The 18,792-nt window shown below is 49.8% G+C and overlaps 1 protein-coding gene across 6 annotated transcripts in view; it reads right to left on the minus strand.

Moving 5' to 3' along the window:
* The window catches only part of ZNF618 (zinc finger protein 618), a 173,444-nt gene that overhangs the window by 6,641 nt on the left and 148,011 nt on the right, over positions 1–18,792 (minus strand). For 2 of the 6 annotated variants that reach the window (XM_017530297.2, XM_017530295.2), the window contains 4 exons: positions 14,627–14,866; positions 10,638–10,721; positions 7,758–7,802; positions 6,659–6,736 (listed from right to left, as the gene is read on the minus strand). In XM_017530297.2, coding sequence (XP_017385786.1) covers positions 6,659–6,736; positions 7,758–7,802; positions 10,638–10,721; positions 14,627–14,866 — 447 coding nt within the window. The remainder of the gene's footprint in view (positions 1–6,658; positions 6,737–7,757; positions 7,803–10,637; positions 10,722–14,626; positions 14,867–18,792) is intronic. The other 4 variants (XM_017530296.2, XM_017530298.2, XM_017530299.2 and 1 more) reach the window with 3 other exon arrangements.

The raw sequence follows: 18,792 nt of genomic DNA on the forward strand, positions 1-18,792 counted from the left end.
ATATATATATATATATATATATATATATATAGAGAGAGAGAGAGAGAGAGAGAGATTCCATGTTCATGGACTGGAAGACTTATTGTTAAAATATTAAGTATTTCGGTCCATGAACATGGAATGTCCCAACTCATCTAGATTAAACACAATCCTTATCAAAATCCATGTTGTTGTTGTTTTTTTGCAAAAACTGACAAGCTGATCATGAAATTCATATGGAAATGCAAGAGATACAGAATAGTCAAAACAATTTAGAAAAAGGACAACGTTGGAGGAATATACTTTCCGATTTCCAAACTACTACAAAGCTATAGTAATCAAGACAGTGTCATACTGACACAGGACGGACATACAGATCAATGGAATACAACTGGAAATACAGAAATAAACACCCACATTTATAGTCAACTGAGTTTTGACAAGGTTATCCGAACAATTCAACGGGGAAAATAGTCTTTTCAACAAATGGTGCTGGGACAACCAGATACCCACATGTAAAAGAATGAAGTTGGACTCCTACCTCACACACATATAAAAATAAACCCAATATGGAATAGACCTAAATGTAAGAGCTAAACTATAAAATTCTTAGAGTTTTATAAGGAACCACAGGAAACATATGAATTGATTACGTCTTTCTGACTTTGGTTAGGCAGTGGTTTCTTGACACCACTGCCTGGATATGACACCAAAAGCACAGAGAAAATAGATAAATGGACTTCAAAATTAAAAACTTTTACACTTTGAAAGACATCAAGAAAGTAAAAGCCAACACAGAATGGGAAAGAGATTTGCAAATTATCTATCTATACAGATCTTGTATCTAGAATATATAAAGAACTCTCACAACTCAATAAAGGATGTAAAAAATACAATTAAAAATGGACAAAGGCTGTTCACTGATAATATGACCATATACTTGAAAATCCGAAAGACTCCTCCAAAAAGCTTCTAGAACTGATAAACGAATTCATTAAAGTTGCAGGATACAACATCAACGTACACAAATCACAGCACTGCTATGCACCAACAATGACCAAGCTGAAAATCGAATCAAGAATTCAACCCCTTTTACAAAAGCTGCAAAAAAAACCAAAAACAAAAACAAGAATACACTTAACCAAGGAGGTGAAAGACCTCTACAGGGAAAACTACAAAATACTGCTGAAAGAAATCACATATGACACAAACAAATGGAAACACATCGCATGCTCATGGATGAGTAGAATCAATATTGTGAAAATGACCATAACGCCAAAAGCAATCTACAAATTTTCAATGCAATTCCCATCAAAACAACATCATTATTCTTCACAGAACTAGAAAAAAAATCCTAAAATTTATATGGAACCAAAAAAGAGCTTGTATAGCCAAAGCAAGGCTTAGCAAAAAAGACCAAATCTGGAAGCATCAAATTACTGGACTTCAAAACTATACTACAAGGCTATAGTAACCAAAACAGCATAGTACTGCCATAAAAATAGGCACACAGACCAATAGAACAGAATAGAGAATCCAGAAATAAAGCTAAATACAGCCAACTGATCTTCAACAAAGCTAACAAAAACATAAACTGGGGAAAGAACACCCTATTCAACAAATGGTGCTGGGGTAATTGGCAGGCCACATGTAGAAGAATGAAACTGGATCTTCGTCTCTCATCTTATACAACAAATCAACTCAAGATGGATCAAAGACTTAAATCTAAGACCTGAAACCATAAAAATTCTAGAAGATAACATGAGAAAAATGCTTCTAGACATTGGCTTAGGCAAAGGCTTCATGACCAAGAACACAAAAGCAAATGCGACAAAAACAAAGATAAATAGACGGGTCTTATACACAAAATCTTCTGCCCAGTAAAAGAAATAACCAGCAGAGTAAACAGATAACCCAGAGTGGGATAAAATCTTCACAAACTATGAATCTGACAAAGGACTAATATCCAGAATCTACGAGGAACTCAAATCAGCAAGAAAAAAGCAAACAATCCCATCAAGAAGGATATGAATAGATAACTCTCAAAAGACGATATACAAATGGCCAACAAACATATGAAAAAAATGCTCAACATCACTAATAATGAGGGAAATGCAAATCAAAGCCACAGTGGGACACCACCTTACTCCTGCAAGAATGGCTGTAATTAAAAAATCAAAAAATAATAGACGTTGGCAAGGATGTGGTGGAAAGGCAACACTTTTACATTGCTGGTGGGAATGTGAACTACCACAACTACTATGAAAACAGGGTGGAGATTCCTTAAAGACCTCAACGTAGATCTACCAGCAATCCCATTACTGGGTATATCTCCTTTGGAGAAATGTCTATTCAGATCCTTTGCCAATGTGGTCAATGAGCACATGAACCGATGCTCAACATTATTAGCTGTCAGAAAAATATGTCAAAACCACAATGAAATGTCATTTCACATGCACTACGATGGCCATAATCAAGAGGGAAGATGATAAAAAGTGAAGAGAGGGATATGGAGAATTAGAACCCTCATACACTGCTGGTAGAAATGTAAAAATGGTGCAGCCACTTTAGGAAACTATCTGGCAATTCCTCACAGGATTAAACAGAATTACCTTACAGCCCAGCATCTCCACTTCCAGGTATACACCCAAAGGAATTAAAAACATGTCTCTACACATGCACATGACTTGTACATGAATGTTCATAGCAGTGTTATTTATAATAGCCCCAAACTGGAGATTGAATGACCATCAGTTGGTGAATGGATAAACAAATTGTGGTATGTCTAGAGCATGAAATACAGCTCAGTCAAATAAAGGAATTACTGATAACACAGAACATGGGCAAACTTCAAAAGTATGTTAAGTGAGAGAAGTTAGACACAAGAGGCTGAATACCACGGAACGCCATATATAATAAAATCCAATACAGGCAAAGCTATAGTGACAGAAAGCAGATGGTAGTTGCCAGTGGCTACGGTAGGAGAAAGGGAATGACTGCAAAGAGGCATGAAGGAACTTTCTGGGTTGATGGTAATATTATTTTTATATTTTAGAGACAGGGTCTTGCTCCCTCACCCAGGCTGACATATAGTGGCACCATCATAGCTCACTGCAACAACCTCAACCCCCCGGGCTCAAGCCATCCTCCTACCTGAGCCTCCTAAACTGCTGGAACTACAGGTGTGTGCTACCACGCATGGTTCATTTTTAAATTTTCTGTAGAGACAGAGTGTTGCTATGGTGACCAGGACTGGTCTCAAACTCCTGGCCTCAAGCAATCCTCCTGCCTCAGCTTTCCAAAGTGTTGGGTTTACAGGTGTGAACCACTGTGCCCTAAATTTTTTCAATTTTTTTTTTTTTTTAGAGACAGGGTCTTGCTATGTTGTCCAGACTGATCTCAAATTCCTGGACTCAAGCAATCTTCCCTCCTTAGCTTCCCAAAGAGCTGGGATTATAGGCGTGAGCCACAGTGCCCAGCCAATGTTATATATTTTGATTGTGATGGTAGTTAAACAACAGCATACAATTGTCCAAACCAATCAAACTGTACTCTTCAAATTTCTAAATTTTATTTGCCTGGTAATTTTTTAAAAATTACTTTTTCTTTTTTTTTTTTTGAGATGGAATCTCGATCTGTCACCCAGGCTGGGCAAAAACTGGCTAGGCATGGTGGTGCACACCTTAATCCCAGTTACTAGGGAGGCCAAGGCACAAGAACTGCTTGAGCCCAGAGGTGGAGGTTGCAGGTATACAGCTGAGATCACGCCACTGCGCTACAGCCTGGGTGACAGAGCAAGACTCTGTCTCAAAAAAAGAAAGAAACCAAGTGTGGTCACCTCCAAAATCCTACACCCCTGAGCTGCCAGCTTGCTTGCTGTCTATAAGATCTCCCAATCCCTCTTAGCTGTGGTGCTCCTGGCTGTAACTGAATGAGGAGGCTGAAAGAGATGACCTCTGAGAGGGCTTCCATCTCTGCTAATCTTCTGTCAGGTCTACCCAAGGCTGCACAGGGTGGATGCTGACAGCATGGGCTCTAGAGTTCACTGCGAGAGCTGGAATCCTATCCATAGCCTGCCACTGTGACTGCATAGCCTTGGACAAGTTACTTAACCAATTTGTGCCTCCGCTTTGTCAGCTATGAAGTGGAGCTGTTATGGGCACTTAATTCCAGGGGTTGTTCTGAGAATTAAATGAATGAATATATGTAAAAGTCTTAGAACAAGGCCTGGAACCAAGTAAAAACTCAAATGCCACTGGATGCTTGCTTATGAGCTGTGCAACTCTGGGCCAGTGATTATGTTCTCTGAGCCTCAGTTTCATCGTCTGCATAATGGGGATGAAAATGTCAATTACCTAAACAGGAAGATCTGATGAAATAACTATGTAAAGCTCTCAGTACCACAACTGACACACAGAAAGCACTCACAAAACTAGCTATCTGTGGTCTTATTACTGCCAAAGCACGCTTCTCCAATGTCACGAAGGCACGCCAGGTTTTCCTACAGCACAGAAAGGAAGTTTATTAGTGGGAATTACCCTGTGCCATTCAGCAGCCCCATAATGAGATTGGTGTTATTCGAGGCTGATCCTCCTTATCGGCGGCGCTGTGAAGCGCGCAGCTCATGACGCTTAATTTCTCTCTATGGAGCCAAGCCTTTAATCCTGATTCAGTGTGGCTGGGATTCAGCCTGGCTTTGCGCTGGATTGCTGGCCAGGCATTCTCTGGCAGCGCTGAACTAGAACAAAGCAGCCCAGGGCTCCACTCTGAAAACAAGTCAAGATGCTTGGGAGGGGTGGGGCCACCTCAAGGCTCAGCCCTGATTTGCATTTTAAAGGCCTCCAGGGATGGATGCACTGGCATCCAGGCTCTTCCCTAATCACAGCTCAGCTTCCAGAAACTGGCAAGGTGCGGGCAGAGTGCTGGGGATTCAGAGGAGTGCAGGCGGCCTTGCCGTGGGAGTCTCGGGACCAAGCAAGATGTTCAGGCAGTGGTTCCCAAGAGGCCCACCAACTGCTGTCACTAGCCTGGGGGTCCTGCTTCCCCATGGGGTCAAGTCCAAATGCCTTGAGGTGGCATTTGAGGCCTTCCCTGGTGAGGCACAGCTGATGACAGAGGAAAGCAGGAGGTGGGAAGCATGGTGTGGGAAAGGTTGCTGGAGATGGGGATTTTCAGGCCCTCACTTTAGAGATAGAGGCAGAGCTTCCTGTGGAAGGTCACACAGCACCAATAGGCTCCCCGAAAAAGATCATCTGATTTAGTGCCTTGTGTACAGTAGACACCCAATTACTATATGTTGGATGAATGAATGAATGATAGAGATTACACTAATAGATCAGTACTTAGCCCAAAAGAGATTCTAGTCCTGTAATACTCTATGCTAGTCAGGTCAGACCTGGGAGATATGAAAGATTTTTACAGTAACAGTAACAGGTGAAATGATAGCAGCTACCAATTACTGTCCCCAATTATATGTCAGGCACTTCTCACCCATTCTTTCTAATGACTCTAGAGAATTCCTCTGGGGAAAGGGGTGGAGGGACAACTAGCTACCTCCGCAGACTCACGTTTCCCTTTACAACGGGTCCAGCTGTCCTGGGACAATGGCCCTGGGCATGCTTCCGCCCATGGATTCAGGCTGGTCATGTGACTAATTCTCCACACTGGAATTTGAGCATCTACAGGTATCACTTGTGGTCTAAAATGGTAAAGAAGTGTGCCTGCCCCGGAGGCCCTCTCCCTATCCACAAAGAGAGAGGACTCTGAGGATCCAGAGGAGGATGGAGCTATAAGGAGAAAAAAAGAGCCTTGATCCCTGAGTCACCATGTGGAAGCCACCCAGCTAGGTCATGTGCATTAGGCTGTAATGTAGCGAGAAGTCAATGATTTGTATGTTTAACCACTGAGAATTTGGAATTACTTATTCCAGCAAATAGTGTCTCCCTGAGACCCGTGTTATGCTGCGGTGAAATGTGATGAAAAGGCTGCCTAGAGAGATGACTGAGCCTGTAGCTCCAGAGCGGTGATTCTCAAAGGACGGTCCCTGAACCAGCAGCATCAGCACTGTCTTAAGACTTACCTGAAATGCAAATCCTAGTCCCCTCCTCTGCAGACCTACAGAATCAGAAATTCACAATGGAGCCTAGAAATCTGCGTCTAGCAAGCCCTCCTGGTGATTCTGACATGTGCTCAAGTGTGGGCGCAACTGCATTATGGGACATAGGGTGTTAGCGAATGAGACTGCTCGGAGGCGGGCCTCAGCCCAGCTTGCCTTGGGCTGCATGTCTGGCCATCCCCACCTTTTGCCTCTGCTCACCTTGATCTCAAACCATGTTCCCTCCACCAGGACATTTTGCTTCCAGGACAGTTCCTACTTGGCCTTTAGGCCCAGCTAAGAGGTCACCACCTCCTAGAAGTCTTTTCAACTCTGTCCCACCTCTCCATGTTCCCACAGAGCCTGTGCTGCCCCCTCACCACCCCCGCCTGCAGAGCACAGACCAGCCCGTGTTAATAACTGACAGACTAGGGCCCCCTTCCATGTCCTGTGACCATTTTCCAGGAAACAGTGGCCATCCCTGGGGGCCTCGGGTCAGGCTCTGGCCATCTCTTCCATTTGCAGGAACTGAGGAAGGGGAGCGGGAGAGGAGCCGCATCCCTGGTGGGCTGCTGGGCCCCTTACCTGCGTGGGATTGCATGTGCTCCAACAGGTTGTTGTAGAACTGGAACTGGATCCCACAGGCGCCGCAGGTGTAGGGTTCTGGAGGGAGAAACAAGGCAGCGGCGTGAGGGGCGGAGCCAACGCAGACATCTTCTGCTGGGCTGCAGGCAGCTTTGCAAGTGGGAACCCAAACACACGCTGTGTCTCCGTGCCCAGGGCTCCAGGCCCAGCCTGCCTGCCTCCCCGTCACTGGACTCATGAGGGAGAGGCTGGGGAAGGAACGACGGAGAGGGAAGCCATGCAGAGAGAGACCATTAGCTCAACTGAGCAGCTATTTATTGAGTGCTTACTGCGTGCCAGCCACTGTTCTGTGCACTTGAGATGGGGGTAGGGGGACAACATCAACAGACCAGCGGCCCTCTCAGGGTGGAGACCTAGTCTCATGGTGTCACAGCCCAGCTCTCTCTGTGGAACCACATGAGGTCACTTTTTGCCAAGTGAACAAATGAATGAGTGTATGAATGAACAAAAACCAAGATAACAGACGTGAGGGAAGCAAGAAGGGAAGGGGTAAGGAGTAGAGAAAGCCACAGAGAAGCAGGAGGAAGTGGGGATCCGATGGGGAAAGGGAGAGAGAGGGAGGGAGGAGTGAGAGAGGGCACGCGTGGGAACGGGTGCAAGGAGCACAGGGGCTCCGATCACTCGGCTCTCTGCTCCCAACACTCACGGAGAAGAGGGAGAAGGGGAGAAAGAAGAGGACAAAGAAAGCGGGGTGGGAAGAACAGCACGGAAAAGAAGAAAAAGGAAGGCTGTGATGGGGCTCGGAAGAGGTGTCCTTAGGCTGTCTGATGACCGCGAATGGGAAGGCCTGAGCTCCTGCCAGGGCTGGGCAGCAGAACCAAAGCAGCTGCTGGTCAGGGCTCTGACCCACCCCATCCAAATTGCTCCACCCGCCCCGGGCTGGACCTGGGCCTGCCTCTACCAGCTGCTGGGTCTGCCCGGGAGGGCGGCCCAAAGCCCATCTCACATAGCCTGGAGGCTCCGGGAGCATGTGGCTGGCTGAGTTCCTTCCCTGCCCTGCCTTGCCCTCTCCAGCCCCCCGGCCGGGACCGTCACTTACTCTGTAGGAGAGGGAAAGGGTTGGAAATCAGGGGACTTGCAGTTTCTGCAAAAGAGAAACAGTTTAGCCATCTCTTCCAGTTCTGCTGTTCTGTGCTGATCGTCGTAATTTTTATTCTTAATAACCAGTGAGCCAGATGGGCTTTCAGAGGAGCGGGGAGCATCTAAAAGGCAGGCTCACAATCTGGGGTGGGGTTGGGGGAGGCTTGACACAGAGGCCATGGCTTTCAGAGGATCAAGGTTCACTGTGGGTTCCGGGGTCACCAGGCAGGGCAAGACAAGTCACTGCCATCCCTCCGGGATACCCTTCACTCTGAAAGAGCGAGGCCACGTGAGTACTGGTGAGAAGACATCCTCACACGGCAGCTCACTTCGGGACAGAGAGCTGGAAGCTACTTCTAGGTTCTGGCACCAGACGGGGATGTTTGGTACCAAACACCAGAGCAGCCACTGCGAGCGGCTGTGCTTTGGAGGGCTCCTGCTGGCTGGCAGCTCTTCTCCACTTCCTGGCACTGCCCGTGGTTGGCAAGCCTCAAACGCAGCAGGCACCACAGTGGAGCCAGATGGACTAGACGGGGAATCCTGGCTCCACCACTTATAATCTGGGGGACCCGGGGCAGCAATCCACCTCTCCTGAGCCTCAGTTTCCCACTCCAAAAAGTGGGGATAACAATAACATTGACTCCCATGGGCTGTGGTAAGGAGGAAGACAGATAAGACATATAAAGCTCTGAACACATGCCAGGCACACAGTAAGCGCTCAATAAATGGTGGCTGCCCACAGCAGCAGCAGCAGGTCTCGCACTATTGTTCCCGACTGGTTAGCTCTGGGGGCAGGGGAAGCACAGCGGGTGCAGCATGGCTTGGCTGGGAGCACAGGGCACACTCAGAGACCTTGGTTCCAGCCCAGCACTGCTACTCATTCCTGTGTGGCCTTGGGCAAGTCACTCCCTCCCTCTCTTTTGGGTCTAGCTCTTGGAGAGGTTGTGTGGATTACACTGTTCAAAACCTCATTCCCTTCCACAGAGCAGCCATCAAATCACTTGGTTTACTTAAAAAATAAAAATAACCAACTATCACCACCAAAAAACCCTGACAGTTGAGTACCGTCATCTGTGCCAGGCACTCATTGAGTGTCCACAACTGCCATGGGGCTATGTGTGTTCGTCAACCACTTTACAGCAGAGGAGGGATCCAGAGACCAGCCAAAGTCACCAGCTAGTAAGTGGTGGGGCTGGGGTTCACACTGAGTACAAGCCCGAAGTGGGGCTCCCGTTACTAGGCAGATGCCTCCACACTCGAGTCTGGCCTCCTGGCTGTCTCACAGGGTCCCTATGGTTGTGTTGTGCTTGTCGCCTTTCCACACCCAGGCAGTGCCCGGCCCAGTGCCTGGCACAGGTCGACACCTCATAAGTGGTGAATTAAACTTTAACCATGCAAGAAAGTGAGTGGGTGTCTTCCCCTAATGTAACCACAATGTGAGAATTTCTCTCCCCTCCTGCCCTGGCTCTCAAGGTACAGATCAGCTTGCAGTGTCCTGTTTGGACAGAGGCTGCTGGTGGCCAGCCATGGCCACGCCAGGCTGACCCTGGGTCTGGTGGGAGAGGCAGGCCCCTTGGCTGCTGCTCTGGACGCTCTGAGTCTCTGCCACGGTCCTGCACGAGGCAGCCGTCAGGGGGCGCCAGATACCACTGGGAACCTCACTTTAAACCCACTTGAGCAGGTAGGGGCTGGAAGGGAATCTCAGTTCCAATGGCTCCAGGGCCAAAATGAGGCCAGAACTTGGGGACTTTGGCTCTCAGAGCTCTATTTTTTTTTTGTTGTTGTTGTTGTTAAATTTTATTTATTTATTTTTTTTCCCATTTATTTATTTTATTGCATTTTAGGTTTTGGGGTACATGTGAAGAACATGCAAAATTGTTGCATAGGAACACACGTGGCAGTGTGATTTGCTGCCTTCCTCCCCATCACCTACATCTGGCATTTCTCCCCCTGCTATCCCTCCCCAGCTCCCCACCCCCCACCGTCCCTCCCCTATTTCCCCCCAACTGACCCCAGTGTGTAGTGCTCCCCTCCCTGTGTCCATGTGCTCTCATCGTTCAACACCCGCCTATGAGTGAGAACATGCGGTGTTTGATCTTCTGCTCCTCTGTCAGTTTGCTGAGAATGATGGTTTCCAGGTTCATCCATGTCCCCACAAAGGACCCAAACTATTTTTTTTTCTTTTAGACAGAGTCTCGCTCTGTCAGCCAAGCTGGAGTGCAGTGGTGCGATCTTGGCTCACTCCAACCTCCTGGTCCTGGGTTCAAGCGATTCTCCTGCCTCAGCCTCTTGAGTAGATGGGATTATAGCTACTGCATTTTTAGTAGAGACAGGGTTTCATCATGTTGGCCAGGTTGATCTCGAACTCCTGGCCTCAAGTGATCCACCCGCCTCGGCCCCCACAAAGTGCTGAGGTTACAGGCGTGAGACGTGGCGCCCAGCCTTTTAGAGCTCTCCCTACTGTACTTCCTTGCTTCTCCTGTAAAGAAACTGGCTGCGATGTCTATCCTAAAAACATAGCAGTGGCTCTCTCAGGCCCAACCATCCGGGGTTGGCTGAGTTAATGCCGCAGGCTATGGAGAGGGGTGTTGCCCTCTCCATGGGGGAGACAGAGGAGGCACTGCCCATTGATGCCCAAGGTGCAGAGGAATGTCCCTGGAAGAAAAGGCCCCTCCTGTCTCTGCGGTCCGCCTCTGATTCCCTGCTCCCAGCTTCCCCCCAACAAGATCCATCATGCACCACAAAGACCCCAGTCCAAAGGGTGCTGCTGCAGCTGCCAGGGGGGAGCGGGTGAAGCTGGCAGCTGCCACACAGGATGGCTGTCAAGGGGCACACTCACCGCTGGAGTTCTGCGAACTGCTGTTCGTCTCTTCAAAGTGGTTTTGTGCTTTGCCTTCTACTCTCCGACTGAAAGCGCTTTCTGCTGGGTGGGGGACAGGAGAGAGAAAGGGAACAAAGGTGATTGGTCAGCACTAGGTCTCAATGGAGGGGCAGGCTGGATGAAGGCCAAGGACTCTGCTGGGGCAACCAGCTCTAGTGAGGGCTCCGAGAGCCCAAGCCAGACCTCCCCGGGCCCCTCTGAGTAGGCTAACACCTTGCCAGGGCCCCAAGAGACCCTCCTGGCAGTGCCCAGGGGGCCCAGGCACGGGGGTGTGTGTGACATGCCTAAAAACACACGGATGAAATCCAGCCAGGGAGCAGATGGCAAATGGGCCTGAGTCTCCCATCTTTGGCTCCTGGAGAGCCATACCTGTGACACCAAGTCATTGGATCTACCGCCCACCACTTCCTCTGTCACATTCTGCTGCCACAGGCCCCACCAAAGCGCAGGGATCACGACAGCCTATTTCCTGATTCCACTTCCATCAGCTGGATAGTCCCTGGTGACAGGGAGGACATCCCGGAATAGCGGGCACGACAGGGAGAGCTGGGGCAACCCTAACCCCCAGAGGCCAAAACCAGGCAAGGTCTGCTCAGTGTTCACCCAGCAGAAGGGACGGGTTCCTCCTGAGTGACACCTGGGGTGTCTCTGTTTACAGGCTGCCATCTTCCTGAGTGGCCCGCGCTCTCCCAGGTGATCCCTGGAAACCCTACAATGCAGAGATAGGGTCCAACCAGGTGGAAAACCGTGAATGTAGTCCCCACCCCCACCTGCAGAAGGTACTGAAACAGATGATCTGAGCTGGAAGACAGCCCAGCTTTTCCCAGGTGCTCTGGGCATGAGGGCGATGCCAGATGATCCAGGAGATCAAGACCTCAGGGAGCAAGTCAATTTGGGATGTGCAGCTGACCCCGTCCATTTCTTAAGGAGAAACAACTTGCCCAAAGACATCAAAGGCTCTGAGAAGTCTGACTGGAAAGAGACCCATTTAGCTTGACTTAACCTCGCCTTCTCCAAACATAAGAGGGGTTCCCACAGAACCCCATTTTAAAAACATTAGCTTCTGAAATCTCTCACAAAATTGACGATCTTGAGGACGCACTTCGGGAAATGCCACTCTCACCTGGTCCACCCTGCTCCGGAGGGGCAGGTGCTTAGTTTGTGGGTGCCAGGGGTGTGGATGTCCATGGGGAAGATGGGAAAGGACGCCAGAGGTAGCACCTGCAGGCCCTGCCCAATCCCTACCTCCCCCGACCCGACCCTCGTCATCCCACCGTAACAGCGCCTCCTGACAGAATCCTTCCTGCAGAGGCTGCTAACATTACAAAGACCACCCTCCCTTCAAAAGATGTCTGTGAAATGCCTGGGCTGAGAGTCTCGGCAAGCATCTGCAAACTGGCACAGAAGGCCTCTCTGTTCTCTGTCTAGGGAAAGGGAAGAGGCTCTCATTCGCTGAGCACCTCCTATGTAGCAGGCACTGGTCCAGACGCTTTACATCCATGCTCCCTCTAATTCTCCCAAGAGTTCTGGGAGGGCTGCACTGTCATTCCCATTTCACAGGTGAAAAAACAGAGGAAAGAGAGGGATTGTCAAGTTCTGGGGCTGGATGTGCTCCTAACCCTCCAAGATGGCAGAATAAGACTTCCCTGTGGGGGCAGATGCTTCCTTTTTACAAAGGTCTGAGCTAGAGAAGTGACTGCCTTCTCCATCTTCATCCTTGTGTACGTCGGGTGACCGGTACTTCGGAGGACTTCTGACCGGCATGCTGGTAGAACTTAGCACAACTGAGGCTGCAAACTCTTACACTGCTCAGCTGACAGTGCACGTCTTCAGCAGCTTTCCTTGCTGCTACAGGTAGCTCTGGCTGAAATGTGCACCACCAGAGGTGAAATCCCATACAGGGACATGCCCATCCACACATGAAGGGTCACTTATTCCAGGACGAGGAAGTGACTGACAGTGTCTTCCTCAAACACACACTATCTTACCTCCCATGCAGGCTCCCGCCCGCCCAGCTGGTGAATCCAGAGGTGACACCCCACCACCCACAAGTCTTCTAAGGCCCATGAAGCCAGCCTGAGGCCTGTCCCCTAGCTGGCTGAATGCCTACTCAGAGACACAGGCTGGAGACCGGCCACGTACCACACCCTGCGGGCTGCCCTCAGCAGAAACTGCAGGCATAAAAACTCCCAGCCAAGTGCAAGAGTGAAAGCAAGATTTGAAAGGCATGATTCCATTATTTAGTGGAGCCGACATCTATCACCAGTGAGACCGTGATGACCAATCTGCTTCTAGCTAATTTATGCTACTGTTGAAAAACACAACGGTTATTGGCTTTTCTCAACATGGTACCTGAAAAACCATTACCCTCAAGATTGATTAACTACTCTCCTTTTGGGAGATCTAAGCACCAACAAACATGTCTTCAAAGAACCAGACCCTCGCCCAAAATTAGTCTCCTGAACTAAGGAGTAAAGGTAAGCATGGCTTAATCGCTCGGCTGGGTCGCCAGTCACGGAAAGAACCAAGTGGTTCCTTTTACCAGAGTTCTCACCTTCATCATCTATTTATTTAAGAAATGGCTTTGGTCTCCTGAGGACAACTGAAGAGCCCACGGTCCCAAAGCACCATATCCTCACTCTGCTCTACAAGTCACATGTCCAGGCAGGCGGCCCAGCGCTGGCTCTACCCCAGTGTGAATCTAAGAATTCCTGATCAGCACACAGTGTGTCTGGCCGGTTTTCCTGGAGGAAATAACTGCTGGGCACTTTGTACTGTCTGTTTACCCCTCTGGAGCCAGAGTCCTTTGCAGCGTGAACATAGGACATGGTGGCATCCACTGGTTTCGTGCTGGGCCTGTATCTCATGGAAGAGTTTCACAGGTAGTGGTACAGATGGGGAGGGCAAGAGACCAGAGATCTTGGTCAACCATCCGGGTTATCCTGCTGTGTTGAGAGCAGATCCTTGTTGAAATGAGTTTTTAATTTTTATTTTTTAATTAAGTTTTCTGAAAGGTGGGAGATGCAAACTCATGTCAACTGGGTCCAGGCAGACAGTACAAACAGATGAACTGGGTTGGATGTATGACAAACAACAGTGTGATCACAATGAGAAATGACACCTGCCACACGGCCGTTGTGTTGGGGAGGCAGTAGGGAATGGTGGGGATTGTGGAAAAGTGGCTCTACCCAAGGAGGCAGGCAATTGTTGCCCTGTCGGGAAGTGGGTCCAGGACTGCCAGATCTGACTTTTCAATGTCAGGTAGAAATCAAAAGTTTTACATAAAATCTGACATACAAATGGTGGCACTTAACTAAAAAAAATTTTTTTTTGAGATGGGATCTCACTCTGTAGCCCAAACTGGAATGCAGTGGCACGATCTTGGCTCACTGCAGCCTCTGCCTCCAGGGCTCAAGCGATTCTCGTGACTCAGCCTCCCAAGTAGCTGGGACTACAGGTTGGTGCCACCACACCTGGCTTTTTTTTTTGTATTTTAGTAGAGACAGGGTTTCACCATGTTACCCAGGGTGGTCTCGAACTCCTGCTCTCAGGTGAGCTGCTCACCTCAGCCTTCCAAAATACTGGGATTACAGGCGTGAGCCACGGCACCCGGTCAACTAAAAAAATTTTTAAACCCTGCGAATGTCAAACAAAACAGGCCCTTAAGGCCATGATTTGGGAAAAAATATTCCATTAAAAAAAAAGTTTGCAAACCCCTTGTACAACCCTCTGATTTAGGGTGAGAAGACTTGGCTCAGAAAGGTTAGATGACTTGCCATGGTCACAGAGCCAGCCAGAGGCACAGCTGGGACCCAGATTTGTCCCAGATCACTACGAGACTGCCACTCTTGCTCTTCCAAGGGAACAACAACCCCAGGCACAGCTGTGGCAGGTGGTGAGAAGGGCGGGGGTGGAGAACATGTGGGGGTCACATAGGCCGTTGGTACCTGCGGTCGCCTTGCTCGCTGGAGATCCCGAATTTGGAGTGCGGAACGTCTGGGTTTGGGTGGCTGGAGGCGTGCGGTGTAAGAGGGTCGCACATCGGACCACGGAGGCCGGCGCTTTTTTCCCCGACTGGTTCGTCTGGGTCTTCGCTGCCACGAAGCGTGGAGATGGGGAGACCTCTGGATGTGAACACTCAGAGCCCGTGTCTGGATCATCCGGCGGCTCCCACCCGGGGGCAGTACCTGAGAGGGTCACGCTCTCAGTCCCCGAGGGCCCTCCCAGCCGGCGGACTGAGTGGCCTCTCGGGCCACTGGCCCCACATTCCAGAGTTGGGACTGTCTCTGCCCAACCTCTTCTTGTGCCACAGAGAACAAGGATTCTCACTTAACTCAGAGCCAGAGAAAGTCCAGCAGTCTGGAACCTTCTGTCAGCTCATGCTTTGTCATCTGGAGGCCACCAAGCAGCCCACTGTGTAGGTCACCCATAACCCTTGACCAGCCCGGTCTCTGACTCTTAGGGCATCTGAATTAGTTAGCCCGGGCCCAAGTGCATCTTCTAGAATGTTGGTTTCTAAGCTCCTTTTCCTAAAGGAAGGCTGGCTTGGAAGTCACAATAAGAAGCAGACAGGCAGGGATGTGCCGGGGCTGATGGGGGCTGGGAGGAGGCAGAGGGGCCTCATGGTGCCCCCAAGGCTTTAGGGCAAGGGGCTCTGTGATGCCTTGCGGGTACTGACTGGGAACTGTTGCTCTCAGGGGACACTGTTTGACCCAATGCCTGACGCTTTCATTGAAATGAGTGTAGCAGTTCCTGGATGCTGTCTGGGGAACCCTGCGTCACCATTACCCAGGCCCCCTGTCTCCCTCACCTGCAAATTCCGTAGAAGCTGGAGTCACTGAGAACCAGGGGCTGACTCTCAAGCAGTTTCCACCTCTGATGGTCTTGGGAGAGCATGAGTTGGCCTCCTTCACCCTGCCCTGAACCCTTACCAGTGGTGGCCCACCCCTGATCTTGGCCACACTCCAACCATAAAAACAAAAGAGGAGGAGGAGATCTCTTCTCATTTAGAGATCATGCAATATCCACAACTCTCCCTGAGGGCAGGAAGCGGGCTAGGCAGCAAGAGGAAGGGGGCCCTTTGGTACTGACCAGAGGCTCACAGAACCCCCAAGAATGAGTAACACCAGAGGGTACTGTCTTGTACTGGCCACCGTACTGGCCACAGCCCTGACCCACCTAGAGAAGGACCCGGCTGCTGCTCCCTGGGCCCCTGCAGGTGGAGATGGGCCCTACCACCTCCCTGCTCCTATGTCCGTCCTGGGCACTGTTTGCAGAGTCCAAATGAAAGGGCCCCCTGGCCCGCCACCCCTGCTCATTCCTGGCACAGATGGCAAGGCTCGGGCCCAAAGAAGCAGGATGCAGGGCCTCGTCCAAGGTCACAGAGGAACTGAGTGGCAGAAAGGAGGGGCCACTCTATGGTCCTTCATTTACCACGCTGGTGCATGTGGTGAGCTCTGAGGACCCGGGCTGCCCGTTCTCCCCTGTGGAGGGTCACCCACTCCTTGCCCACAGTGGTGGCCAGATGCCGGGCACAGGGGAGTTCTTTAGTCATGTGCCACTTAAACAAGCCCGCATCTGCCCACCCCAGCCCCAGAAAGAAATCTCAAGGCCTCAGTCTGTGGAGAACACTCATGTCCCTTGTACCTGAGGGCTGCCACTCTAGGATTCTCCCTTTCTGAATCAGGAACTCAGAGGTCTGGGTGGCAAAGGACACTGGTATGCCTTCTCTCCCACTCTCTGTCCCTCTGTCTGAGCCAAGGGCCTCAGAGGCCCCCGAGTCCCACCAGGGGATTGCTTGTCTCATAGTTTCCAATTTTTTTTTTTTTGTCACAGAATGAACCTACACGTTCAATGTTCCAACAGGCACCTGGAGTCCATTTCTAATATCTCTGCTGGCTTCTTGTGCAAGGTGTAGTTTGGGAACCAAAGCTGGTGATTCACTGTAATGGAGCCAGCCATGAGTCTGGAGTGAGGCAAATCTACCTCTGAAGCCCGGCTCTGTAACCCCTGGCCTCAGCAATCTTGGAGTCTGTACCTTCCCTCTCTCGGCCTTTTTTCCCCACCTCACCTCCACCAGCACTGGGATGACCCTCTCTGCATGTCCAGCCTCACAGGGACTTTGTGGGAATCCAAGAAAGTCTCAGAAACATCCTGAATGATAAACTGCTCTTCAAATGTAAGCAGCTATTACGGGTATTTTTCAGAGATAAAAAAATCTCAAGGCCCAAAGGCTTATTCTGGCCACAGACATAATAAGTCTGTTCATGGCCACACACAAGTTAGTGCCGAGATGAGACGGGGCTCAAGTCTGCCGGCTGTGCAAGGATGCCTTTGGCACAAAGCTGTGTGCTCCTCTGCCCTCCATGGCAGTGACCCACACAGGAACAGAGTTTCTCAGCAACAGCCTGATCAAGCTGCTTTCCCTCTGAGGCCTTGGGCTCCATCCCTGCAGAATGACGCGAGGAGCTCTTCTGGATCAGCCCTCTACAGAGTCTATAATTCATGCTGTAAAGATCATGACATTCTGAGGGAGAGATCCCTCTCTTTCCCTGGGATCTTTATGCTCAGGAACGTGCATAAAGCATATGGTATAATAGGCCTGAGGGTGTCACCTGTGTGCTCCAACCACCCTGCCTGGGACCCGCTCCCCTCTCCAGCTTCCTCACAGGCCTCTGAGCTCCTTGCCTTCTCATAGCCTACAATATCCTTTCTCTTTCAAGCTCAGGGACTTTGTGCATGCCATTCCCTCTGCCCTCAAACTTTTGACTGTGGGTCCTACATACTATACTTAAAGATCTCTTCCTTAGGGAGTCTGCCTCCCACAAACCTCCCTACCTGGGACCATTTATTGTCATTCCCCTCTCATCTTCCCTTCCAAGGACTGATCACCATCAATAATGCCAGACGGTATAACCTTTGATCAACGGCTCTCTCCTCATTAGCATGTATACTCCCAGATGGCAGGAACTCTGCCAGCCTAGCCCGCCATGCAGAGTGTCTGGTGCATTCCCTGAAACACAGTGCTCAAGAGACACTATGGAATCCGTGTATCAATGCATGAGCGGCCAGAAAAGTTACAGTCAGAACTGCTGAAGAAGAGCACATTGAAGATGGGATCCCAATGAAGGCACATAACAATGCCATGAAGCTATCTGACATGTTACCCTGCCAGCGGTCCCAAGGGCGTAAGACAGATGGGGCTACTAAGGCTCAGAGAGGTATGGCTATCACTTCTGGGTCACAGAGTGGGTTGGGCTGGGTCAGGATCAATGTCCCAGGCTCCTGACTCATTCTACTCAACCGTGTGCTCCCTCTGTTGACCTTACAGGGAAAAATGTCATGCTGGAATTGCTACCTGAGCTCTTCCTGCGAAAGAATGAAAGAGTCTCAGACACACATGTGATATCTACATACAAGAGATATATAAAAAATAACAGAGCACTGTGGTCTCCTTCCCGGAAAGCTGAAAATTTAACTGGAGCAAAAAAATGTAGAGAATGCAAGGATTCAAGAAAAGTCATCACACGACCAAAGAAGTGGAGAGAACTGGGGGTTTCCCTGAAACTTTGCACTGGAGGCAAATAGAATCACGTGCTCAAAGGCTGGGGGAAGGGATGAATGAGAGATGGATGCAAGAGGAGTCAGGCTGGGAACCTCTCCTTGCGGATCTTCATCTTAGAAAGAGAATTGGAGAACTCACATTTCTGGCCATGATGGAGTAACTGGTACAGGACCAGCCTCCTGGCATATTCAACTAGAAAGCTGGACAAAGGTGGGGCAGAACTGTGATTCAGAAGAGAAGACATGATGTGAGCCCCCTGGTCACGCTAGCTCTCTTCCTGGGGAGCCCCTCTGCACCAGGGCTGAGAGAGGTGGGGCTCAAACATCTCAGTGAACGAAGGAGACGGTGATCTGAGTTCAGGGCTTTTGAGGTGGCGAGAATTTGCAGGGCAAAATCACAAAGAAGAGTGAATTGTGCAACAAAAAAGAACTCCAGAAACGTGCAGATGGGCCCCCTTGAAATCTGGCTGAATACCAAACTATATTTGTGCAGAGTGAGTCTCCGGAAAGCCTAGCGAAAAATAGCTAATGGGGGGTGGGGGCTGTAGGG

Source organism: Cebus imitator, unplaced genomic scaffold (assembly GCF_001604975.1).
Source record: "Cebus imitator isolate Cc_AM_T3 unplaced genomic scaffold, Cebus_imitator-1.0 Scaffold64, whole genome shotgun sequence".
Taxonomy (NCBI): domain Eukaryota; kingdom Metazoa; phylum Chordata; class Mammalia; order Primates; family Cebidae; genus Cebus; species Cebus imitator.